The sequence below is a fragment of the Cynoglossus semilaevis genome, chromosome 1 (genome assembly GCF_000523025.1).
Source record: "Cynoglossus semilaevis isolate Cse_v1.0 chromosome 1, Cse_v1.0, whole genome shotgun sequence".
NCBI classification, from domain to species: Eukaryota; Metazoa; Chordata; class Actinopteri; order Pleuronectiformes; family Cynoglossidae; genus Cynoglossus; species Cynoglossus semilaevis.
In genome coordinates this window covers 29,022,382-29,048,321 of record NC_024307.1, presented here as the reverse complement: position 1 = coordinate 29,048,321, position 25,940 = coordinate 29,022,382, and the positions used below count along the sequence as shown (strand labels likewise).

The 25,940-nt window shown below is 42.9% G+C and overlaps 4 protein-coding genes across 6 annotated transcripts in view; 1 reads left to right on the top strand and 3 right to left on the bottom strand.

Moving 5' to 3' along the window:
* Positions 1–2,426: 2,426 nt before the first annotated feature.
* Positions 2,427–4,081, bottom strand: LOC103390006 (HLA class II histocompatibility antigen, DP alpha 1 chain-like). The gene is given in 4 exon segments (NM_001294200.1): positions 2,427–2,548; positions 2,639–2,923; positions 3,091–3,339; positions 4,021–4,081. Coding segments are annotated over 4 exon segments (717 nt in total).
* A 5,303-nt stretch (positions 4,082–9,384) lies between these two features.
* Positions 9,385–18,691, bottom strand: ctc1 (CTS telomere maintenance complex component 1). Its single transcript, XM_025058252.1, has 27 exons — positions 18,505–18,691; positions 18,300–18,399; positions 18,145–18,226; positions 17,419–17,641; positions 17,106–17,329; positions 16,907–17,036; positions 16,146–16,424; positions 15,945–16,067; positions 15,593–15,822; positions 15,339–15,486; positions 15,046–15,260; positions 14,072–14,241; positions 13,884–13,998; positions 13,483–13,654; positions 13,163–13,354; positions 12,996–13,085; positions 12,348–12,485; positions 12,221–12,267; positions 12,024–12,109; positions 11,660–11,795; positions 11,489–11,557; positions 11,246–11,405; positions 11,092–11,147; positions 10,517–10,673; positions 10,324–10,444; positions 10,104–10,234; positions 9,385–9,474 (listed from the first exon to the last, which is right to left on the bottom strand). The coding sequence occupies exons 1-26, from the start codon at positions 18,559–18,561 to the stop codon at positions 10,131–10,133; spliced, it is 3,624 nt and encodes a 1,207-aa protein (XP_024914020.1). The 5' UTR covers positions 18,562–18,691; the 3' UTR covers positions 9,385–9,474; positions 10,104–10,130.
* Positions 18,692–18,817: 126 nt separating this feature from the next.
* On the bottom strand, positions 18,818–21,304 carry anapc10 (anaphase promoting complex subunit 10). 3 transcript variants are annotated; one of them, XM_008325649.3, is made up of 6 exons: positions 21,165–21,304; positions 20,480–20,652; positions 20,310–20,400; positions 20,109–20,229; positions 19,963–20,016; positions 18,818–19,763 (listed from the first exon to the last, which is right to left on the bottom strand). In XM_008325649.3, the coding sequence occupies exons 2-6, from the start codon at positions 20,592–20,594 to the stop codon at positions 19,584–19,586; spliced, it is 561 nt and encodes a 186-aa protein (XP_008323871.1). In that variant the 5' UTR covers positions 20,595–20,652; positions 21,165–21,304; the 3' UTR covers positions 18,818–19,583. The 3 variants fall into 3 exon arrangements, with proteins under 3 accessions (XP_008323871.1, XP_008323888.1, XP_008323879.1); XM_008325666.3 differs by having other exon boundaries at positions 19,963–20,013; XM_008325657.3 differs by having other exon boundaries at positions 21,136–21,264.
* Positions 21,293–25,940, top strand: part of abce1 (ATP-binding cassette, sub-family E (OABP), member 1) — a 5,549-nt gene continuing 901 nt past the window's right edge. Inside the window, exons 1-17 of the mRNA XM_008325676.3 lie at positions 21,293–21,430; positions 22,212–22,352; positions 22,533–22,618; positions 22,706–22,803; positions 22,877–22,994; positions 23,111–23,248; positions 23,341–23,410; positions 23,493–23,589; positions 23,963–24,052; positions 24,138–24,259; positions 24,388–24,512; positions 24,586–24,682; positions 24,766–24,825; positions 25,139–25,197; positions 25,296–25,406; positions 25,490–25,632; positions 25,712–25,834. Coding sequence (XP_008323898.1) covers positions 22,250–22,352; positions 22,533–22,618; positions 22,706–22,803; positions 22,877–22,994; positions 23,111–23,248; positions 23,341–23,410; positions 23,493–23,589; positions 23,963–24,052; positions 24,138–24,259; positions 24,388–24,512; positions 24,586–24,682; positions 24,766–24,825; positions 25,139–25,197; positions 25,296–25,406; positions 25,490–25,632; positions 25,712–25,834 — 1,640 coding nt within the window. The 5' untranslated portion in view covers positions 21,293–21,430; positions 22,212–22,249. The remainder of the gene's footprint in view (positions 21,431–22,211; positions 22,353–22,532; positions 22,619–22,705; positions 22,804–22,876; positions 22,995–23,110; positions 23,249–23,340; positions 23,411–23,492; positions 23,590–23,962; positions 24,053–24,137; positions 24,260–24,387; positions 24,513–24,585; positions 24,683–24,765; positions 24,826–25,138; positions 25,198–25,295; positions 25,407–25,489; positions 25,633–25,711; positions 25,835–25,940) is intronic.

The following is a 25,940-nucleotide window of genomic DNA, read 5'->3' as shown; positions in this document are numbered from 1 at the left end:
CCTCTGCCTGAGTCCAGTACAGGACGATTCTGTAAATGGATCAAGGTTCTACTCTAAAGAATGGTAAATAAATATTCTGATTGGACCTCAGTCACTCTCTGATTCTACTTCCTGTTCCTTCCTCCACTGGTGCTGCAGTATTTTATGTGAAGCCATTTAACAGACTACCACACACTCACTGAATGACAGTGGTCTAATCTAGAGATAACAAAGACATGGACCAGTGTTTAATCGAATTATTCTTTTCTATTGTTTGTTTTTTACTGTTACATTAGTTGTAAATCCTGGTCAAGTACTTTTTTATTGTCAATCCATTTGTGTCTGTTCAGTCCAAATTCACTGAACAATTTTGTCTCACTGGACTTAAAATTAGAATTCAAATAATGAAGAAAAAAGATGTCAATGTTACTGACAGAATAAGTAGAATAAGTGTTACAAATATTATTGAAAACCAAAATAAATCACACACTGAGTAGCATTTCATGGACAGTGGGGTGAAACCTGTGGAGGCCCGGCTAGTGTCAGACCAGCCTGACTGAGGTCAGAACAGTCAGTAAGTCCACGACTACCACCATTGTCAAATGGATTGGTTCTGACTGAAGAAGGACTTGACTGAAGTTTAGAAAGAAGCTGTGTTCTCACGTTCTATAAGACACTGTCAGTGATGAAGATGGACAGTAATGACTGAACCACACCAACTCTATTAATATTCCCATCATTTGGATCAGTCACAAATTCTATTTTGACACTGCTTCTCTCAGAGATTAAACACTGTGTCCACAATTACTATGTAAGTCTTTGACCTGTCATCATTTTATACATATTTCATATTACATATTTTGAAATTTCAATATTCATATCTATATTGCAATATATTGGGTTGTAATAACAGAACTATCTAACATTTGGTTGCAAAATGTCAACAGGGTGAAAAGAACTGTGTTGAGAACAGGAAAAAAAGGAAATTATGGCCAAAGGTTTAAAATAAAAATGAAACGTGAAACTACTAGGAACCTAGGAATTATCCTGCAGTACTGACATGTTCTAGAGCTGTAACCCACCTGGAGAACCCACAAGTACCAGGTGTCAGTTCTCTCAGACATGGCCAGAGTAAACCAGCAGTCCCTGGAGACTTTTGTTAAACCGGAGATTTTACCTGGAGGACAACAGTACTTTTCTCTGACCTGTGTCTGAGAGGCTGTGGTTGGTGAGGTGGAAAAATATTAGTTTTTTATACAGTTGCCTAATAACTGTACAAACTGAGATATTCGCTTAACAATAGACACAACCTGACCTTTAGACCCTTGACCCTTGTGTAATGTTCATATTGTTGTTACTCAGCCAGCGTTTGTGGGTCTGATGGACCCGTTGCATTTTGTGGCTTTTGATGCCTCCCAATCAACACTTTTATGTTAAAATACTGAACAGATGTTTACCTTATCCTAATAACAAGCAGTATAAACAATATATATGGTTAATATTTGCCCTTTACCTTTGTTAGGTCACATTTATATGTTATAGGTATGTTCTGTGTACCTACACTCTGTCCTCCTCCTGTCTAGGCCTGCTGTGTTTGTGTGTGTGTGTGTGTAGGTGTGTAGGTGTGTAGGTGTGTGTGTGAGTGTGTGAGTGTGTGTGTGCGTGTGAGGGTGCATGTGCGCGTGTGTGTGTCGTACACAGAACATCAATTTCCACACTTCTATTAGCCCCAGGTACAGTGGACCCGGACATCTTATATGTAATAGAAATGTGTGGGGGGGTGTATGGTGTGTGGTCATTAAATATGTATTCTGATATATTTTCTTCACAGAAAATGAGCCAAAGCCAGTGAGTCTCAGTTTGAAAAATTAAATAATTATATCATTTTTCTTTTATTAAAAAGTGAAAACGGGTCCCACAGACCCGAACACCACACAAGGGTTAAATATACTGTTTTGAGTTTTATTAACATTTTGGATTTAATGAGAGCTCTGTAGTTGTTTAAAAGTCAAATGAATTCATAAACTCATATTTCCTAATAACTGTGTGTATATTTTGACTTTTATTTTGAGGAGAGGTTTGACTACAGCAGTTTGAATCCTCTCACTTCCTAACCAGTTTGAAAAGTTTAATGAGGATCTTTAAACAGACTACAGTAGAACTTGGGTCAAATTATTGAACAAATAAGATTCATATCATATGTCAGCGCTGCCTGATGTAAAACCTTGTCAGGGGAACGTTTCCAAATAACCAAAAAAAAGGAAATAACAGCTGTGACATATACAGTGTTTATTAATAATAATTATATCACTGTCACAACCAATGGAAGACAGTCTGTCACCATGGCAATAAAACCAGAGCTGACAAAAAATACAACAGAAAAAGAAAGATAAGACTGATTGGACAATCATTTCAGAAACAAGAGTGACATCATCGGCCAGGGCCAATCATCTGCACTCATTTCCTTTGATGAGGAAGAAGGTTCCGGCAGCCACACCAAAGAGACCAAGAGTCAGACCAACAGCACAAAACACAGCCGGTCCAACACTGGGCTGCTCCACTTCCACCTCTGGAGGAGAAGGAAACAAACAAAGGTCACTTCCTGCCCACCCTCAAACCTACAGAGAATGTGGAATACGTGTCATGTGACCCTTCTCACCCCACATCTGGGTCAGTGGTTCATGCAGAGCTGGATGTTGAACTGAACAGCTGTAGATGTCTCCAGGTTGTGGGACAAATTCCAGTCTGGACGTCTGTCTGAAGGAAGAGTCATCGTTTGGATAGGGAACGTTGATACTGACTCCTTCAGTCACATTCTGGTTGTTCTTGGTCCACATGACTTTGACAGGAGCAGGAAAGAAACCGGTCACGTGACAGATGAGTGTGTTCTCTGCCCCAGTCTCCACCACGTCTCTGGAGTAGATCATGGGAGTGGAGGGAGGATCTGTGGAGGAAGAAGAGTTTTGCTGGAGGATCTGTGGAGGAAGAAGAGTTTTTACAGAACTTCAATTCATTTACCTTTAAATTCCTTGGTAACCAACTGAGTGATGGGCTGTGATCAGAGTTAAGACAGAATCACACGGTTTTTAAAGTGGTTTTGAAGCACTCTACCTTTTTCCTTTGGGATGTCCTTCATTCCACTACGGCTGTTTTTCAGGTTGGATCTACAGATCTGTTGATCAGCCTCAGCCCCTGTATAAGTTCCTTCTTCATAAATAAAGTGATCAATGAAACTGGGCTGAGGATCCACTCCTCTCTTGTTGACAAAGTCAGCGTACCACATCTCTTCACCATCCAGATTGTATGCCACTTCTCCATCAGTGTCAGAACAGCCATTGATGGCAAGGTCCACATGAAGACCTGAGGAGAGAAGATCTGGTGACTGACTGACTGACTGACTGACTGACTAACTGACTGTCTTACTGACTGACTGACAGACTGACTGACTGACTGACTGTCTGTCTGACTGACTGACTGACTGATTTACTGACTGACTGACTGAATGTCTGATTGACTGACTGATTTACTGACTGTCTGACTGACTGTCTGAATGACTGACTGTCTGACTGACTGTCTAACTGACTGACAGACTGTCTGACTGACTGACTGTCTGACTGACTGACTGTCTGACTGATTGTCTGACTGTCTGACTGACTGACTGACTGACTGTCTGTCTGTCTGACTGATTGACTGACTGATTAACTGACTGTCTGACTGACTGTCTGACTGAGTGACTGTCTGACTGATTGTCTAACTGACAGACTCTCTGAATGACTGACTGTCTGACTGACTGTCTGTATTACTTACTTACTGTCTGACAGACTGACTGACTGTCTGTCTGACTGACTGACTGACTGTCTGACTGACTGACTGACTGTCTGTCTGACTGATTGACAGACTGAATGACTGACTGACTGACTGACTGACTCTGACTGTCTGACTGACTGACTGACTGACTGACAGTCTGTACTTGGAAAGACTCTGTTCTCCCACTGACCCTGTCTGTAGTTCTGAGAGACAGACTGACATCAGATGTCTTACCTCCAGCTGAGACACCGAGGACACAGGTGAGGACGAGGACAGACACCGTCACCGCCGTCATGCTGCTGCTGCTGTCTGTGTCCGTGAACACACTGTGATTCTGTCAGGAGGAAGTGGTCTGTCTGAGCTCACTGACTCTGACTGACTGAACCAACAGCAGCAGCAGCAGCTGAGGTGGACCGTCCCAGCAGCCAATAACAATTCAGGGACTCCATTGTGTCAGGTGTATCCGGGTAAAGTCTGACCGACTTTGTTCACAGTAACTTTCACAGTTGACACTTTGTCAGACTTGAGTTGAACTTTCAGACAAAGAATAAAAGAATATTCAGTCAACAAAAACAAACACTTTTTATTGGTTATTTATTTCACATTTTGCTGAGAAAACAAAGGATTTTTAAAATTATGATTCAACATAAACTTTGTTTTCACTTCAACTTTATTCTTGTTTCAGTTTCTTTAACTTTAATATTGAATCAGTCACTTTTTAAACCTTCAACGTTTAAAACATTTTCTTCTTTTTCTTAAAAAACAACTGACAGGATTTTGTAGTAAAGTTTTATTTTTATTCTTTTATGGTTGTATAGATATGAACAGCCTGATAACCTTTATATGACAGTGTTGATGAAGCCTGGAACAAAACATCGACTTATCAAACTCTTTTCTCTCAGGACGTATCTACACGTTCCTGTTGTTGATCTGTAAACGTCTACTGTGATCAACCTGAATCAGAACAGGAAATACATTCATGTCTCTCATTTCTTTTCCCTCTTCCAGTGCTGAGGGTGAAGTAGGTTCTGACGTCAACGTCTGAAACTCCAACCAACACCAGAAGTTTTTCCTGAACTCAATCAAACCCACTTTATTTCTTTGAGTCACTTTTTTCCTGGGACATCGTCGCACGCACAGAAGTGTAGAAGGAAAGAAGCTACCTCCAACCTCAAGTGGACCACTGAGCCACCTGACTGCACTGACCCTTGACCCTTTACTCATACAGTATCTGTACAGATGACCTGTGTACAGCAGGGGTCACCAACTATATTTGGTCAGTCTGACAGGATGTAGATAGAGCTGAAAATGTTGGGCATCACTGAGAGTTATTTCACTCTCTGTTGTTTTGTTTTTCAGTTGCTTTAGAAATGATAATAATAATAATAACTTTATTTATATAGCGTCATACATTTCGTACAGTCATGGAACTCAAAGTGCTTTAACAGTTTGACACAAACAAACAATTTTTTTTGTTTGTTTTTTTGACATGCCAAGTGGTCAAGTCAATGTCCCCTGGAGTCAAAAGGGATGAAGAAAAACTCCCTTCCTCTTTGAACGATATCACAATTTAAAATTTTGGAATCCAGTCGTGGGCAGGATTGGATGGTTCACTGGGTCGATTTGGCCTCTGGGCAGCCAGTGGACGGTCACTGGTGTGAAACGTGAACTCATGAAACTCTAACCAATAATGACCTGTTAGTTTAATATTATTTTTATTTAAGAAATAATGACCTTTACGTGACCTTTGGTTTATGTTGAACCTGAGGATAAGAATGAATTCTTTGATGGAGATCAGGGGAAAAAAACACAACAATCACTGATTTCCTTCATCAACACATTCATTTATCTGACAGTTTGGCTGCAGTCTGACATTAGCTCAAATCAGACTCAAGAACAAATTTAACAGCACCTTAAAACTACAGAGTGATTTGCTGTACAGCTACAAACTGACAAATGAGTTTACAGCTGCAGAGTAAATGTAGTTGAACTTCTTCGCTTCTTTAAACTTCCACTGTGTTCTGTTGAACACAAACATCCAGGTTTGGTTCAACTCCCTTCTCAGCTCAGTACTGAACACATACTCTTTCATACAAACGTCTTGTTATTTCATTTGAATTCCATTGACAATTTACAGGCTGTTTCTGATTTTCACAGTAATAATGAACCAAGTGTGTCCTTTTACTAAATATGGGAGATCTTGGTCCATTCTGCTGTTAGCATCCATGCTAGCTGCTGCTGCATGTTCACTTAGCTCCAGTGATGCCAGACTTCTGTTCATTTGTGAGATAATGTGATCCTGTATATAATGTACGCTCAATAATTACAAAAACGTATACAGTACGATCATTTAACTCCTTCATGACACCACAAAGTTAATTAGCTCAGTAGGATACGGATCACAGTGGCAGGACGTCAACCATGCTAACCACAGCCTGTTTAAAAAACACGGTAAAAGGTGGTGGTGTAGACACCTGTTAGCACCTGTTAGCTGTTAGCAGCTCATATGCTAAGGGCTCTCAGGATCCTGTGCGTTCATCTGTGACTTTGTTAGCTGGAATTTGGTTGTTGGAACAATAACTGTAAAGACGGCTAATGAATAATGGAGCAGCTCTTCATTTCTGCTGCAGCAGTGAAGAGCAGCACATGTTGGTCTGACCTGTGGACTGATGCAGTAAAAACTCTGTCTGTCCTGCAGGGACCAGTCCCCTCTTTCTCTCTGCGGCCTCGTCAGGACCTGACCACGTAAACAGGCTGTGGTTTGGAGCTGGACAAATAAAAGTGATTCAACCTGGCGACACAGTTCAGACGCAGCGTCACAACGCAGCTCTTTTGTTCAGATAACACACTCAGACCTGTGGACTGATGCAGTAAAAACTCTGTCTGTCCTGCAGGGACCAGTCCCCTCTTTCTCTCTGCGGCCTCGTCAGGACCTGACCACGTAAACAGGCTGTGGTTTGGAGCTGGACAAATAAAAGTGATTCAACCTGGCGACACAGTTCAGACGCAGCGTCACAACGCAGCTCTTTTGTTCAGATAACACACTCATCAGCGTTTCATAACACACACACACACCACATAACGAGTCCGACCGCTTCATCATTTCACTTGTCTCTGCTGCTTGGCTGGAAAGTCCTTCTCTTTACTTTCACTTCAGCTTTGGCAGCCAATCAGAATGAGAGCTGCTCACTCGTCATCAATCTCCAGGAGCAGATGTTTGGGTTTGATCACGCAGCAGGCTAAAGTCTTAATAATAATAGTAAATGTAAGTCTGTGTCCACAGATGTCTCTGCCACACCAAACTCCATACAGAAAAGTAACAAATCAATATCAGGACACATCAATGTCCTTCATCCACCGCTTTGTCAATCAATAAGTTTAACTGTGATATTCAGTGACTTTGGTGACTGAAGTCCATCAGGTGGATCAACTCAGGGAGTCAAACCCACCAAACTGAACTGCAGTGGACCAGCAGCTCCTGGGTCAATGACAGATAAAATCAGTGTTTTTTTCTATGGACTCTGGTCTGGGAGAGTTCACAAACGTCCAAATCCTTTGACAAAAAGTAGTTCATCTGTGAGAATCAGTGAGGGCTGACAAATAACTCTGCAGGAAATTAAACTGTCATCTCTATCCAAAAAGTCGTCACAGCTGAAATACTGAAATACAACATATATGCAGTGAAAAACTTTGACATCACACGTCATCATGACCTGTCCACCGAGTCCCCAAACCATGGTGGCCTGTCAGGAAGGGCACCCGGTGAAAATCAAATCCTAAATTCCTACTGTGGTGGTGACAGCTGATGGACCGACACCCTTAAGGTCTTCCATCTGGGTCACATGACCCGTTCATTCAGCCTACATACATAGGGTTATAAAGGAAAAGGAGTGCTTGGTTCAGGTTGGCAAATGTAGACCACACAATGGTCCACACACCACGATTTAAGGGATTCTACAGCTGGTTACCAACTCACAGTGCCTCACTTAATGGTAATGGAAATTAGTCTGCAGCTTCTACCACAAGGGGGAGATGAGGTACCACATGCAGCCCCCGTACCCCTCCATTAATATAAAAATATGATCTGGATGATTAAACTCAGAACTTTAAAACACAAAAAAATAAATAAATAAACAATCAAACCTGAAATAAAACTAACATTTCTCCTGAATTCTGGCACAGATGTGGGACAGTCCACGTGGGCTACAACAGGCCCCAACAACCTGAAGGAAACATTTTAGCCACGTACTGTGGTCACGTTAGAGATATCTTAGTCAGTCCATCCAGCCCACAGATATTCAAAGTCACATGAGCAAATACTGCCTACTCTGATCAACCCTTTACAATCTACTACCACAGGATGAAGTTAGTCGGCCATCTTTGTTTTGCTGATCCAGTGTGAAAACAGCATTAATGGTTTTAAAGCTTTTAGGTAGCAACCAATCAGTGCTGCTGATGTCAGGGTGCACAGTTCTTCTGTGTGTGTGTGTGTGTGTGTGTGTTCCATGACCACTGTAGTACACTACACCGCTGATCCACAGGTGTTACCACAGGAAAAGACGACACAGATGTCAAAGATTACAGGACTTAACTTGAGTTTAAGGAGAAACTCTTTGTTGTGCATTTATTATTTACAGTGTAAATGAGCTCAGCATTGACCACAGGGTTGACTGGAATCAGCCTGTGCTTGGACAACAGGGAAGAGTGGACGTGTTCTAACATAATTTCAGTATTAAAGCTCAAATGTCCATGACCAAAGGGTTTCTGTTTTCTTTCAGTGGCGGGGCTCATCTGTCAGCCTCTGACTGCACAAACAACTCAACCTCTTCTACCTGAAAATGCTGCTTCCACTAGTTCCCTGTTTCATTTTCAAACAGTCAGGGCTGTGGCTCACTTATCCTGGAGTCACCTGAACGCAGCGTCGCTGGAAAGTCCCGACGCGTGGAAGAGTATTTTTTGGTTCCTCTTGGCTCGACAGCCAATCAGAAAAAAACACTGTAGCTGCGTCATCAGTCGTCAGTGGCAGAATATCGCTACTGAACCGCGGCAGAGAGACAGAATGAGAAGCAGGAGTTCAGGCGCCCCCTATCAGAAGTAATGTGTCATTACTGCAACCTCAACACCCAGAGTGTTGACCATAATATCACGTGGTTTCAGGGATGATTTCTTTACAGTCACATTGTTTTTTTGAGTTTTTATTAATGTTATAAATAGGGTTACAAAAAGAGAACAAAACAGTGTAAACCTTTTTTTTTTCCACAGGAGGGGGCACCCCTCTTTCCTGGCTGATCAGGTCCAGCAGGTTCTTTGTACTTCCTTAAATTTTCTGTAAAACGTAGAGGGAAATAAAAAAGTATGAATATTTTTCATTTATTTATTACAAAAATAATATGTACTGAAACACTGCAAATTAATGTAAATCAAAAATATAATAAAGTGCATTATGAAAATTATAAAACAATATTTTATATATAATGAAATGATAAATACATATATAGATATAAACATAAAGATAATATCACGTGGTTTCAGGGATGATTTCTTTACAGTCACATTGTTTTTTGATTTTTTTTTATTAATGTTATAAATAGGGTTACAAAAAGAGAAATTGAGCTATTAACAAAACAGTGTAATTTTTCTGTCCTGGCTGATCAGGTCCAGCAGGTTCTTTGTACTTCCTTAAATTTTCTGTAAACCGTAGAGGGAAATAAAAAAGTATGAATATTTTGATTTATTTATAACAAAAATAATGTGTACTGAAACTCTGCACATTTTTAAAATATAAAATATAATAATAAGTAAAATATGACAATTATAAAACAATATTTTATGTATATGAAAATTATAAATACATATATACATATAAACATAAAATTGCATACTTACTGTAAATACATATGATGTGTGATATGTTCCTAATCATATATATATATATATATATACACACACACACAAGCAAAATGTGGCACATTTTTTATTTTTTGAGTTTCCAATTCTGAGAAAACAAAAGTTAGAAATGTCACTTCTTTCTCTGAATTTATTTTTAAAATGTTTCTTGATTATTGACCTAGTCTCAGCTGTGAGAACAAATACATGCATCATATATTTAGACCTCTTCTTCTGACCTGATCGATCCATATTGATTTTAGAAGGTGGACTCAATACATGTAATCGACTGAGGAAGATGAGGTGATTGAAATTGTTTAAATCACACCATCATCACGACTCTTTATTTTCAGAGCTACATCTACACTGATTGTGACAAAAGAAACAAGACTAAACCTTTATTAAAGTAGAAAATAAAGAAATGTCTCCACCTGCTGGTTGGAGTCAGCCGTTGCCTGTCAGGTCAGCTCACTGTCAGCGTCCAGGTGCAGACAGGTGAGCTGAATGGGCGTAGTCATTCTGGTCATGAAGTCTCTGTCTCCACGGGTGAACCTTTTGACCTCTGGGACGAACACACACACACACACACACACACAGGTCGTCATCATAAAGAAAGTCTAATTTAATTTTTTGTCTCATTGTGTTTGTTACCCTCTAAGCTCTGATCCGTGTACTTCCTACAGGTGAGGGACAGGGGGCGACACACAGCATCCTTGCTACACACACACAACAGAAAGTGGACAACAGTGTCCTCAGTGTCGTCGTCACACACCTGATGGGACAATGACAGGTGAGGGAGAATGTCAGGTGACAGAAACATCTGCTGACAGGAAGAGCGACTGACCAGGCTCCGGCCCCGAGCATAGACTCTGACCTGACCTCTGACCCTCAGAGCTCGCTGAAGCCCCTCCCATTGATTTTCTGCCAATTGCAGAAGAGACCGAACCAGGACGCCTGAGAACCAGACATGAGCCTCACCTGTCCCGTCGTCAATCACCAACCTGATCAATACACACAGAACAGTCAACAAGTGATCTGTGATCAAAAGGTCATCAGTACAAAATCTATTGATCAATATGTGATCACAAGTATTAGAAACCCAGACTCCTGGATTAACTGATCAAAGCAAACATCAATAATCCAAAAATCCTGTTTTTAAGATACTAAACACACTCGATCACCAATCAATTTAAACCAATCGATCAATAATAATCTCCCATCTGAAAAACAAAAACAGTTCAATACTACATCAAGTGCTAATCAATACAAACAATCGTCTAGATATAATAATTAAACTAATCAATCAGCTACAAATGGACAACAATCAATACATTTATATTCCATGATATTACTGACAGATCAATAACATGATCATCTCAGATCAATACATGATCAATAACAGAACAGAGCGATTCTTACTTAGCTTTGGCCTGAAATACTGAGGAGGTCAAGCGACACTGAGAACTGCAGCAGGACTGGAGAGAGAGAGAGAGAGAGAGAGAGAATCAGTGTAGATCAGTCACTGATCAACGGTCAATAACAGTATTGATCAGTACCAACTCCATGAACCCACCTGCCTGTACAGGGATCCACAGAGTGAGCAGCTCCACCTCAGCTCGAGGAAGAGGACGCACACCACATGACCTTTGACCCGAGCCACAGGGACCTTCTGATCCCTACACAGAGCCCACGCACAGAGGTGCATCACAGGAGGGGGAGGAGCCAGAACTGATCTGATTGACAATTTGGAAAATGAAAATAAGATGAGAGGGAAAAAAAAGAGCTCAGATGAGTGAATTTGTTAGAAGGGTCTGACCTTTTATCACCCAGTGACATCACAGTTACTGAGCTGATGGCAGTGTGACGGCAGTACACAGAACCTGACCTGGAACACACACAAAAGGACAAGGACACGGGTGTGTGTGTGTGTGTTGATTTGATTGTGTGTATCTGCGTGTGTGTGAGTATGCCTGTAGGTGTGTGTTACCTTGACACTTTCCTCTGGAACATAGACAGCAGGAGTGTGTTGCCTGGTAAAAGTCCATGTGGGTAGGGGGTGTGGCTTAGACCCAGGTATACCTGCAGACTCCTCCCACTTTGGTCACACACAGTAAGACGCACACCTGAGGGTGACAACAGTGTATGTGAGTGTGTACTCAGTTGTGTGTGTACACCGTGAGACAGCTGTGGTTGGTCCATAGAGGGCGCTCAGACACTGCTCCCCCTGTGGCTGTGTGCAGAATTGTGTCCAAGTTTTGGAATATGAACCTGTTTGTTAGTTGTGTGTCTGTGTACCTGTGTTTGTGTATAGCTGTACACAGAAACGAGTGCAGACGTGTGTTTGTGTGTACCTGTGTTTGTGTGTCCACCATCAGACACCCTATTGGTCACACTAATCCTGTTACACACCAGGCCCTGAAAAGACACCAACTCAGTACTATACATACACACAAACACCCACGCACATGCATGCCCACACACGAATATCTCATTAGTCACTTTTTAATGTTTTATCAAAGCTGAGACCACAGGAGGGCGCCAGTGTCACCTGCAGTCCAGCACCTCGGAGACCGACAGGACCTTGGGTGAGAGAGCCTGAGGACATACAGAGAGAGACACTTGAGTTTTTACTACCATTATATGTATGTGAATGTGTGTGTGTGTGTGTGTTTTACCTGTCTGTAGGTGTGCAGCAGCAGTGGCTGTGTCAGTGTGTGAAACCTCCAATCAGATTTAACCTGGAGGGAGGAGTCAGCGTGCACCTCCACTCCACTCCGTCCAGAAACTCCACAGCCAATCAAAACACTGGGATTCTGTTGCGAGTTTGATGTCATTAGCGACACATCATCCAACCTTTGACTAAAAGTCTGCTTATAATGTTAGCTACAAGCTAGCTTATCCTCAACTACAGTACACACGATGGGAGCTGTAGGAGGGTTGACATGAGTAGAATTAACTACATGTGGTTTAACCTCTGACCTTTAACCAAGTCTAACATAACATATACTGTAGGTAAAAGTCGTAGCTACAACTAAGCTAACCTTTAGTAGCAGTGGAGTCAGTTGCTTAATTTATGAGTTTATATTGATCGATTATTGAATTTCTCTAACAAAGGTAGGTTTGGTTACCTTTAGCAACAAGTTAACTTAACTCGCAGAAGTGAGTTTACTTTTAGTAAGTAGTTGAGTTCATCCTTGGTGTCAGCTGTTAGAACCTCAGCCAACAAGAGAATTCACTTTTAGCACCAGGAGAGAAGCCTTGAAGCCACAGGTTAACCTCATCACTGTTAGCTGCACCTGAATCTGAACAATCAGTGTTCGTACCTTGTTGTTAGCTGCCACAAGTCTGTAGAAACACCCTGAGTGGAGGAGCGGGAACCACCTAGTGGACACACCTGAAAACACCAGGACCACCTGTACGTACGCATAAATAGACACACTTGTCACAGGTGCATGATGGGGAATAACTGCTCCTCAGACATTCCCCTCACCTTCTCCTCTCTCTCCTGCTCTGACTCGTTCTCCAGCATTGCTCTGTTCTTTGGATCCTGGTCCCAGCTGACCACTGGACCAATGACAGCCGCTCTAATGGTGAACTGTAAAACCAACCCCACTTCCTGTTCACTTGGCCCCTCTGTGGCAGGTCTTCGAGCCACACCCTCCTTCTGCTCCACCCTCAAAACCACAGAAACACATGTGCAACTTTTCCTTGTCCTCGTCCTGTGTTCCTCTTCTGTGGCTTTTCCTTTTCCTTTGCCCCCTCTGTGGCGGGTCTTGGAGCCACACCCTCCTTCTGCTCCACCCTCAAAACCACAGAAACACATGTGCAACTTTTCCTTGTCCTCGTCCTGTGTTCCTCTTCTGTGGCTTGCCCTTCAGCCACATTATCGACTGACTCCACCCTCCTCCTCTTCAGGTGAGTCACCATGGCACCTGAAGGACTCAGGACGTGGATGTGGTCAAGAGAAAACTGCAGGTAAACACTGTTCAACACGTGCACAGAGAGGTGGGCAGAGGTGTTTTAGTGACATCTAGTGGTGACATAACATATCATAGTTAATTTCACATCATTTTACACATTTCTAAAAGTGAATCAACTATGCATTTTTTTCAATTTTCACACAAAAAACATGGTTGTACATTCATTTAATTTAATGAGCAATTTTAATATATATCTATATATTTAAAATAAAATTTAAATATATAGAGTACCTGCAGCGTTTGTCTGTGATGAACTGCTCTTGGTCCAGATGTTGGTATGAAGGGAAATGTGACTGTAGAAATCTCTCTGTTACCATGGTAAAGTGGTGGACACACACCAGACAACCTGCACACAAACAGATCACTCAGGTTGTAGTCTGTGACCTTTGACCTCTCCCTGTGGCAGCGTGGCTCCGTACCTATCCAGGCTGTATTAAAAGCTGCCCTCTGACCTCCTTCAGCTTCCTCACTGGACTCTGTTAGTACACAGGCCACAGCTGCAGTACCATCCCTGAGCTGCAGGGTGTGTCTGTGTTTGGACGAGTGAGATGGAAGCTCTAACATGCCGACCAATAGCAGGGGCCGCTGTCTGCAGGAGTGTAAAGAGTTTCAGGGTTAAACGGGTTAACTAATTAATATGTAACAACATTTCATTTTGGTAGAGTTAGATACTAACATAACTCTTTAATGTGAGGCATGTTATAAATGTAAAGCCTATTATCACATCACCATAAACAACAATAAACATGGAAACGTTCAGCAATATTACAGCAGTGATAAACACGTCATTACAGTTTAATAATTATGTAACATAACATAATTATGTAACATTAACATGTAACATGTCGGACCTGAGAATAATAATTGTTTATTAGCTCTTACATAAATAATAAAGGTGAAATAACAGTTTTTTTAACCACTCAGCATTGATAAAAATATACTTAGATCATGATAAAATATGGGACACATAAAATTAGGACACATTAACTGTTTATCATCATGTAAAAGTTATAAAGATGTAATGACTGTTTTTAAATAGAGTAATACACATGCAAAGAACATTTATTATCATACAACAGGAATGTATACTGATGTTACAGTATATAACATGTATTGACTTATTATTAATTAATTTTTATTATCAAATATAATAGTAAGGAACATGACATTATTTTTTTTACAATCTAGTATTGCAGTAATAAATATGTAATGCTGTTTTTTATACAACCAGGTAATAAATGTTTACTATTAAATAATATAAGAGCATTAAATATCAAAAGTTTTTTTTTAATCATATATGACACTAAAAACACGTGGAAATTATTGAAGATCATGTAATTGGTAATAAACATGTCAAATGTGACTCGGCTGTTACAGTCAGGGGTGACTTTACCTGTGTGTTTGTTCTGTCTCACACTTGTCCTCAGAGTCTGAACTCTTGGTGCTGTACAACCAGGCCAGCCTGGCGTTGAGCTCAGGTTCCATCAAACCAGCTCCATCAGGTGGCAGTAGAGAGCTGAGACACACCGAAGACCAGCAGTGGGATTTCAGAGAGTGGACCAGTTCTGCGACACTGACGTACTGAAGGACAGCATGGTGGACTCTGTACTGTAGAAGACAGAGGACATTTTAATGTGGAGAGAGAGAGAGAGGACACATGGACATGAAGATGTGTGAGGTGTCTACCTGTGACAGAAAACAGCTGTGAGGCTGGTCCAACATTTCTGAGTAAATATCTCTATGTCCTTGTCCATGTCTTTGTCCCCATAGCAGGTCCATCAGCTTACATGACAACACACACACACACTGGTTTTTCACCATACTTGGGACAAGGCTGGAAGACAAAGAGGTAAGAGTTTGACACGTTAAACACGTGACGCATTAAATGATCAATATGGTGCATTTCATAATGACCATGACGCGTTCAAGGACCACCTCACCTGTGTGACAGCCGAGAGCTGAGGTGACATGCCCACAGGTACTCAGACACAGTCATGTTTTTCTCCAGCAGTAATCTAGGTAATACTTTGTCCCCCGGACACTTGGAGTCAGATGGAGTGCATCCCACTCTGCTGAAGCTGGTGACCCTGACACTGGAGCGCAAGCACGTGCAAAGCATGCTGGGAGGAAAATCCGGACAGGGTCGGTACAGGAAGTGGACGTTATGAAGCTGCAGGGACGAAAATGTTTTTCACAATAAAAGCAGGGTCTTGACCAGGTACATTCTAGTCATGTGACTGGTGACAACTCATGATGTCATACTGACTGGTCCAATCGCAGGCCTGTTCTCACCTCCACAATGTCCCCTGCTCTCAGTTTCCTCCTCAGACTTGGCAGATAGGCCAGACACAGACCCACAGTCCTGTCAATCACATACAGCCCCGCCCCCTCATTCACCACTTCAGTTACCATGCCCTGCCACATAGAAGAGGAGGGGCCAATTAAAACAGGTTAAACAAGGCACGAGCAGAGCTGGTCTTCATCTTTGTTCACCTGGTAATTGATGACTTTGGCCTTTTTTAATGGTGCTCCTGATTGGATGAGCTCTCTCTCAGGCTCCACCTCCTCAGGGTTGGGGTCACATTGAGTGGGCGTGTCCATCTGCAGCTCAGTGTGTGTGTGTGGTGGTGAGTAGTTTGTATGTATTTGGGACTTTTCAGTCACACACAGGATGTTTTTTCCTCTCCAGCTTCGCAGGTCACACACACGCAGTGACGTCACACACACACTCTGACCCACACCCACACACTGGGACCACCACAGCCTGGTTTCCTGCTCACAGAAAAAACACACACAGTGATCAACACATGTAAGTTGACAGGGTTTTTACATCAACTCTTAATAAGGCAACTGAGTGGAATGTGTGAACAGACCAGAAACCTCACAATTCATCTTTGATTTGTCTGTGAGGTTTTACTGTAAAACTATACAGATAATTACTTCAGGACTGATAAACTAATCCAATCACTGACTGATCATGAACTCAGAAACAAAGAAAATATCTGCACCTTGCAAGTAAAATTTTTACTTTTGTTGAAAATAATCAATGTATAGTATATACGTATATATATGATCAATGAAATATTTATATATAAATATTTATTTTCATTATATATAAATATATATGAAAACTGAAAGTCATCTGAAGTGATTCATATTCAAACATGACAAAATCTATCTATCACATTTCTAATCAGCTTTCTAAACTGATCAGAAAGTGATTAATACAGATCAGTTTGTTAATGTTGTCCCACCTTCACCAGGACAGGCTGAGCGTGTGTCTCCTCCGACAGTGTGAAACAGAAGAAAGTCGTTCCTCCTATGTCCAGCAGGGGGCTCACAGAAGACACCTGTCCCCAAAGTGACAGCCGCTGACCCTTCGCCCTGAGACAGACAAGTTGACAGACAAGGACACACCCACAGTCCAATGACATCAGAGGTCAGCTGACTCACCTGTTCTGCAGTAAGCCTGCAGCTTCTCTGACTCTTATAGGCCTTAGCTCTGCCTCCTCTTCAGCACTAACGACCGATCTCTGCTCAGGAAAGAGCAACACAGGAGATGCGACAACTTCCAAACAGCCGGGCGTTTCTTCCTGCCCTGAAGCATCAGGAGGGATGTAGTTCCAGTGAGGGAGGAAGACGATTCGACTGAGCCAATTAGGAGATGGAGACAGGAACTGAGGATGGAGGGAGACAGTTTTACTTCAGGCTGTTTGGACTCTGAACCCTTCACCTCGTCCCCACAGGTGTGTGCCCCTAGACTCACCTCACACCTGACACTCCCACTGCTGTCGGTCAGCCTCCACTCTCCGCCCCGCCCCTCTGTCAAGCAGCCAACCAACAACAGGTTTACTCGAGGCAGAGCCTTACTCCCGGGCATGGACAGCTCCGCCTCCTTGGCCCACGCTCTCTGTTCATTGGTGTTCCAATACAGACAACTGACACAGGCCAGTTGTTGATGGGAGACCAGCTCAGAGATGGAGACAAGTCTGGAGACACAGGAGAAGATGGAAGATTAGTCGAAGACAGACAGACTAATGAAGGACAAGCTGGGACAAATGAGAACACAGATGACAGACCAGTCACAGACAGACAGGGAGATTAAAAACACAGAAAAGACAGGCAATGGCACAGGTTAGATATGTTGGCCGATGAAGACAATAACATCAGACAGTGATCAGAGACATAGGAGACAAAGAAAGGTCAGTGACAGACAGAATATTGTCTGATCACAGACAGTCAGAGCGGTGAAAGTTCAAAAAGATCAGAGATTTGCCAGAAAAAGACATGCATGGACAAACAGCCAACTTTTACCCACATCCAGAAAAAGACATGCATGGACAAACAGAACGGCAGATGCCAACTTTTACCCACAATTCCCTACTGGATAAAGTCTGCAGCAGGGACACGAGTTGTGGACTGACACGGTTGGTTGTTCACATTGCGACAGATTGGACAGAGACAATAACAGACAGACAGGTTGTAGACATACCTATAGCTCACAGGTAAAGACTGTGAGACACAGGTGTCCTGCAGCGATTTCACCAAAGACACACTCAGAGACACAGACGCATCTGTAACACAACAAACTGTGACCTGACTCAGCTCATCATTGACCAACAACTGGAAGACGGCGGACTGACGCACCTGTTAGCGTATTGTTGTCAACCGAGCTGCCGGGAACACCGAGCAGCGGACACACTTGTCCTATGACAAAGTTGTGGACGTCTTTAAGCCAGGACGCCTCCTGCAGGGGGAATCGGTGTTGAACATTTCGTGAACGCAACACGCAAACGAAAGAAAATCCCACCAAATACTGCCACAACACATTGGTGACTTGCTTGACACTCACCGCGTCAGAAGAGGGTTTCATCTGATCCAAGAACAGCTCCTGCGCCTTCGCCGCCATGATAGCGCCAAGAAAACAAACCACCGTTAACTTCCGGCTCCGCTACGGTAACCTTTGAGGCTCAAAGTAACAAGAGAAAAATAGGGGTTTCCGCAGAATTAGAAGTGATAACGCAAAGTAAAAAAAAAAAAAAAGTGAAAATTACGACTATAACACAAATAGAATGTCAGAAAGTTTAAGATCAACTTTGTAGTCTTCAATTATCCAACGGGAATCTATGGTACAGGGGAGGAATAAATAATCCACATAATGTTAATTTGCTCTAGTTTTGTATAATTGGCCAAACATACAGTATCTAAAATACAAATACAATACATAGTTTATAAAATATTATACAGAGAGACACCAACCAGTAAGCAACAAATGTAGTTAAAAGTTAACTAGTTAAATATTAACAGCACATAAGTTCATTAAGCAAAAACACATACAAGGTAAAAATGTAAATGAAAGTTTATCTAGTAAACACAAAAAGCACAAACAGATTAAAATACTCCACAGAAAATAAAGCATTAAAATGGTTGAATATGCAACATTTCTAATACAACAAAGTTAACCATATAATTAAACTAATTACATCAACAATGGGACAGAAAAATGTGTCCATAGTACAGCCAATGGCTGGCCTGTAAGGACTACATAAAGAAGGAATTATCTCATTATTGGTCAGTATAAATATACAAGCACAAAGATAATTGTTCTCTGTATTTAACACATCACTGTAGGTGAGGGATTTTGGTGTTTGCCCAACACACCACAGCCAGCCAGGCAGGACTCAGGACAACAACCTCAAAGACTAGAAACCGACTGAAACAGTGAAATCTGATTGGTGCAAAACACCATAATGACATCATCAGACAGGAGGTTTAGATCAAGCAAAACAAAAGCTATATTTTAAGAAACAAACATTGACAAAACTTTATTAAACTGATTGTTCGACCAATCAGCAGGTATCATCAGTCCAACATTTTTCTCTCTGCTGGGAGTTTCATGGCTCCAGATGTCATGTCACACGACAGCTCAGGTCACCGGATGGTGCGGTACATCATGAAGTCTACCGTGGTGCATCGTGGGAACTTTCCAATGGAACTCTCTTCCACGGGTGTGTAAACTTTGATCTGTCTCATATGAGTGTCTCTTCCGTTCTGATGGTTGGCCAACACCGCGATCTGGATCATGAAGGTGCTGATTGGCTCGTTGGTACGCTGACATGTACACAGAGAGAAATCAATTGTGTTTAAACATGACTACCTTTCGGGCAACCTTAAGTCATCTTTCATGTACATGTGAATTCATTGAGGTGTCTATGAAAAAACAGCAATGAAACAGTTTGTGTCCCTGAATGAACGATCAGGACATAAAACATACAGTATTTACTTCCTGATCACTGATGTCATTCAATACCTGATTAAGGAGAGAAATGTGGATCCAGCCGCTGGGCTCCACCATCTCCAGCTGCTGCAGAGCCACAACAACAATGAGTATTCACACCCAGATGAGTAATTAAAACTTGTTTTATTTGTTTGAGTTAAATCTTATGTTGTAGTTACCCTGACTTCCTGCAGGTTGTGGAAGTTGTTGCCCACTCGGACTGAGATTTTACTGGGTGTGTAGCTCTCATCAGATTTATAATCAGCATAAATGCACAACATTTTCACCGTTGTACGTCGCCTACATCCAAACAAAAAAACATTAATTTTAAATTCCAGTCCAAAACAGGTTATAATTTCCCCCCTGGTCTTATTACTTGCCTAAACTGTATGTTCACTAAGTGGGGCTGTGATCCATCAGACTGCCAGTAGGTCTCCAGGTTGTCATCCCTCAGCTGATCCACACCAAAGCCTGAACACAAGTGACGAGAAACAGGTAAGACACACAGATGTGCTCACACATAAAGGGAGACAAACCCAGCCACACTGACCGGGTTTACATGAGGACAGGGACCACACTGCCTGAGAACCAATCTCCCGTACAGTCCCAGTTCGTTCCAGTTGTTTGGGATCCGCACCGGGTGGTGTTTTGCTCGGGGTGGCCATCTTCTGATCAAAGACGTCACTGACACCAGAAACAACTGGTCCAGGGTTCACTGAACAGCTACACAAAGCAAACAACAAAAATGTGTTTTTTATGGATCAGCATATCAACTGTGACCCCTGCTTTTAGAAGTAAAGATGTATTTGATATATAGAATACTTTGAATTGGAGTAATGAAGAATCTGCTGGTGGACATTTCAACAAAACAGCTATTTTTATAATGGAATTATTTTATATACAACTGCCAATGTCTCGTTTTATTATAATCAAAAAATGCCAATTGTCGTCCAACGCCCTGGACATTACATTTTTAACCTAGTTTTAAAATATCAAAATCAAATAAGCTTAACATTACAGACGTTGTCACGTGTTTCGTCTTTCAGGTGTTTGATTAATTGCGTTGAAATAGTAAAAACAGTCTGATATTTGGCCAAACAAGGTAGTTCACTAACTTAGGTCTGTTACTGTGCAGCTGATGCTAACGCTAACGTGTGTCGTGATTATTCTAACGACTTAAAGTTTAATAGATAAAAACAGACTTACGGTGAAACTCCTCACAATGTATTTCTTACCATTTAAAACGTCCCTAACAGCTCGAGTTTTAAACTCGTTTTCTGAGACAACCACTTATTCCGCTCATGTCGTGTCGCTTTTCGTTGTCGTCACGGTGTGTAACGTCGCAGGATCTCTGCGTCTACGTCCCGCCATCTTTGCAACCGGCTTTCCAAGAGACGAACACGTTGCTCGAAAAAAGAAGTTTCTGTCCTGCTTATTTTTGAGTGGAAACGTCGTTGACCGGTTGTTCTCTTCCCCCGCGGAGGAGCGAAGCCGGAGAGCGGTGAGTTCTCGACCTGGTGCCTCAGTATTTTGTGGATCGTGCGCTACAGTTTTACAGAGCAGCTGTCAAAGTGCGGGGCCTCCGCAGCTAATGTCGGTTATCATGGAGGCTAACGGTTAGCTCAGCCTTACCACACAGAGAGGGGAACGGCACCCTGTGTTCGGATTTGACGGTTCATCTACAGTCTTCTAAACATTCTGGAACACTTGACAGAACGTCCTAAGATGCCGTGTCTAAAGGAGATGTTCCACAGATGGACCACATTGTTCCATTTAAAGCTGCGCTGATGTTAGCCACAGAAAAAACTGCGTTATATCTGATGGCTCCAAATTCTGTTTGTTTCTCCAAATCCAAGTGTTATGTGTCGGAGGTCACTGCACAATAACACACAGCTTTGCGTTTTTAGTGTACCACCCTGGTCAGTTAAGGTTTTGAGCTCCACCCGCGTGTTTATTTTTGGAACTACTTCATTGAGTGGTGGTGGTCTCTGCCATCACGGAGATGCGATGCAAATTAGTCTTAGTTGTAGTCACTATGATAAATGAACGGGTAATGACCGTCCACACGGGCTAACCCCAATTCTCTGATATGCCATTATTTTCAATGGAGTCCTTCATGACTCAGTGCTGGTGTCACACAGGCCTGGACACAGACCTCAAAGCTCCAGTCTGTGCTGCTGTTGGACGTGTGGGGGTCCATTGTCTCCTCAGCTATTGTGTTGTTTCAGCAGAGTGTGTTGGTTGTTTGCTCTAACACTGGTCTCTATACCCTGGTCTTTCAGCTCCTCAGGTGCTACTGCCCGTCGCCCTCCCCACCACCATGGCAGAGAAAAACACCAGGATCGCCATTGTCAACCAGGACAAATGCAAACCCAAGAAATGTCGCCAGGAGTGTAAGAAGAGCTGCCCAGTGACCCGCATGGGTGAGTGCCGAACACAACAACACGAGCTACTGAAACAGAAGAGATTAAAAAAAGTTGATATTCTTGAAAAAGCAACACCATAATCCACGGATCAATCTGTTCTTATGTGAGCTCTGTTCTGATCAGCCACACAGTCTCCTGTCAGATATAACACACCATCAACTGTCTTTGTGTTCACAGGTAAGCTGTGTATCGAGGTGACGCCACAGAGTAAGATCGTTTGGATCTCGGAGTCTCTGTGTATCGGCTGTGGAATCTGTATCAAGGTAAACGTTCAGCTGAGAACATTCACACTTGCATGTCCACCAGGGGTTTCCTTTGACGTGTGCGATGTTGTTGTTTCGTGATTGTAGAAATGTCCTTTTGGAGCATTGTCAATCGTCAACCTGCCCAGCAACCTGGAGAAGGAAACCACCCACAGATACTGTGCCAACTCCTTCAAACTGCACCGGTACGTTCTGACACATTGCAGGGTTAACTACGGATCACACATGAGCGAGTATTGAATGTCTTTGTGTTTTCAGGCTGCCTATCCCCAGACCTGGTGAGGTCCTGGGACTTGTAGGGACCAACGGTATTGGAAAATCCACAGCGCTGAAGATCCTGGCAGGAAAACAGAAACCTAACCTGGGGAAATATGATGTGAGTGTTCACTCAGACAAACACACTGCAGTGACTCGGTGGTTCTGTCCAGAAAGTCCCTCCTATAGCTCATCTATGCCAAAGTAGCCCTTACGCATCTTATCTTTGCTACCCAGAATCCTCCAGACTGGCAGGAGATCCTGACGTACTTCCGAGGGTCAGAGCTTCAGAACTACTTCACCAAAATTCTGGAGGACGACTTGCGGGCCATCGTCAAACCACAGTACGTGGACCAGATCCCAAAGACCGTCAAGGTAAACACGCAAATATTCATTTGTTTTTTTACTTTAGCCGTGGGTGTTTGTTGTCCAAGACCAACATTGAAGTTCTCCCGTTCATCCTGCAGGGGTCAGTGGGGGCCATCCTGAGCAGGAAAGACGACACAGACACGCAGAAGTTGGTCTGTGAACAGCTGGGTAACATCATCACACACAATATGTTTTATCTTCTTCTTCCGTGTCGACGATAAGTTTCTAACTGGGTGTTGGTTCTGCTCAGATCTGAGTCATCTGCGGGAGAGGAACGTGGAGGATTTGTCTGGTGGTGAGCTGCAGAGATTCGCCTGCGCCGTGGTCTGCATCCAGAGGGCTGACATGTAAGGAGTCATCTAGAAACAGGTTTTTTAATAACAACAATAGCAACAACAATAGCAATAGTGAGGATGTTTGTCCCCAAACTCAAATAATACGATAAACATATTGATATGGAATCTGAAGAGGTGGTTGTCACCTTCCCAGGACAAAAGGCTTGGTTTATTTTTCTCTTATCATTGAAACTGATAACAAGGGAAGATGAAGGGGGAAAAAACTTGATGAAAAAGCTTAGTTGAAGAATGTTTCGTTGTTTTTAGTGAACATGTTTGCTGGCCATTTAAGGAGAAGGGTTTAAAGTCAGTCATGTTGAATATACTGCAGTGAACACAGACAGGCTTTAGAGTTTACTGTGTGTGCGTGTGTATTTGTGTGCAGCTTCATGTTTGATGAACCGTCCAGTTACCTGGACGTGAAGCAGAGACTGAATGCTGCCATCACCATCCGCTCCCTCATCACCCCAGACAGGTGAGCTGCTCCTCCACACCTGCTGCAGATTTTAAAAAAAAAACACAAAGGTGTACTTTTCACTACAATAGCAAGTACTTTTCAGGTACATCATTGTGGTGGAGCACGACCTGAGTGTGTTGGATTACCTCTCCGACTTCATCTGCTGTCTGTACGGTGTGCCAAGTGCCTACGGTGTGGTCACTATGCCGTTCAGCGTCCGAGAAGGTGAGTCCGTTTGGCCCTGATGTCAACCTCAGGTGCTGTGTTTGGCCCTGATGTCAACCTCAGGTGCAGACTGCTGAGGAGGAGGAGGTGGAGCTCGAACCAGTTCATGTATCAGAGATTCATTCCAGGTATCAACATCTTCCTGGATGGTTATGTCCCCACCGAGAACCTCAGGTTCCGTGAGACGTCGCTGGTGTTCAAAGTGGCAGAGACGGCAAATGAGGAGGAGGTGAAGAGACTGAGACACTACCAGGTGAGTGACCTCCTCCACCTCCTCCTGTCTCCCGTGCTCCCTGTTCCTCACTCAGTGTGCTCTTTTCCTCCAGTACCCTGACATGTGCAAGATGATGGGCGAGTTCACACTGGAGATCAGGGGTGGAGAATTCACAGACTCTGAGATCATGGTGATGCTGGGAGAGAACGGTATGTGTTCTGTTTGACATCAACACTTCCAACTGTGTGCTAAACATTCATGTCAATAAAACGTCCTGTGTTTGTGTCCAAAGGAACGGGAAAGACCACCTTCATCAGGATGTTGGCTGGAGGACTCATGCCTGATGGAGGAGGTGAGCAGTGCAGCAGACTCCAGGATATAACAACGCCTCTGTCAGGCTAATGCTAAGCTAACTACTTTAAAAACCAAGTATAGCAGTGAGAATTCCCTTCTGGAAGTCAGGGTGTTGATTGGGAACGTCTTGACATACTTTTTTAGCTTCTGCTCATTTCCTCTACAGTCACAGCCAAACAACAGAACATCACTGTTTTCTCTTTCTGACTCTGATTAAATGTGAAAAAAGGTGGCGCTGCATGCAGAATAATGACTAGTGAAAACATGTTTGGGACCTGGTTATACTCACCCTTTGACCTCCTGTGTTACAGGTGAGGTTCCCGTCCTGAACGTCAGCTACAAACCTCAGACCATCAGCCCCAAGTTTAAGGTGTGGCCTGTGTTTCCAACCTGAGCTTTATTCAATCGGAAACTTTGATTGAAAGAATTAAAAGATCAATTCCTGTCTGTGGATCTGTTTGTGTTCAGGGCAGCGTCAGATCTCTGCTGCACAAGAAGATCAGAGACGCCTACACCCACCCACAGTTCATCACCGACGTCATGAAGCCAATGCAGATCGAGAGCATCATCGACCAAGATGTAAGAGCAGCACCGGAGTGAGTGAACGACTTCAAGCTTCCGTTCGCGGACACTGACGACAGTTGTCTGACTCTGCCCCACAGGTGCAAAACTTGTCTGGAGGTGAGTTGCAGCGAGTGGCTCTCACCCTGTGCCTGGGTAAACCAGCCGACGTTTACCTGATTGACGAGCCCTCGGCGTACCTGGACTCCGAGCAGAGATTGATGGCGGCTAGGGTCATCAAAAGGTCAGCTGAAGCCTCCCTCACTCGGTATAGTCAGTGTTAAATGGTCTTTAAAAGCCTGACGAGTTGTGGTTTTCTTCAGATACATCCTTCACGCGAAGAAGACGGCATTTGTGGTGGAGCATGACTTCATCATGGCCACATATCTGGCTGACAGGGTCATCGTGTTTGATGGAATTCCCTCTAAAAAGACTGCCGCCAACACGTAAGTGATGCCCGATCAACAAGTACTAATGCTGTTAAAAAGGTGTGGTGACGAGTGACGTGATTGGTTTACTTGTCCGCAGGCCGCAGAGTCTGCTAGCAGGAAT

What these genes read in the sequence shown, in the direction of transcription:
- ctc1 (XM_025058252.1), bottom strand. Translation starts at nt 18,561, where the DNA reads ATGGCGGCGAAGGCGCAGGAGCTGTTCTTGGATCAGATGAAACCCTCT. An exon ending in TGAAACCCTCTTCTGACGCG is followed by an intron (nt 18,400 to 18,504) that starts GTGAGTGTCAAG and finishes TTCCCCCTGCAG; the next exon opens with GAGGCGTCCTGGCTTAAAGA. An exon ending in ATGTCACTGGGTGATAAAAG is followed by an intron (nt 11,406 to 11,488) that starts GTCAGACCCTTC and finishes ATTGTCAATCAG; the next exon opens with ATCAGTTCTGGCTCCTCCCC.
- anapc10 (XM_008325649.3), bottom strand. Translation starts at nt 20,594, where the DNA reads ATGGCCACCCCGAGCAAAACACCACCCGGTGCGGATCCCAAACAACTG. An exon ending in CCTGTCCTCATGTAAACCCG is followed by an intron (nt 20,401 to 20,479) that starts GTCAGTGTGGCT and finishes ACTTGTGTTCAG; the next exon opens with GCTTTGGTGTGGATCAGCTG. An exon ending in TTAGTGAACATACAGTTTAG is followed by an intron (nt 20,230 to 20,309) that starts GCAAGTAATAAG and finishes GTTTGGATGTAG; the next exon opens with GCGACGTACAACGGTGAAAA.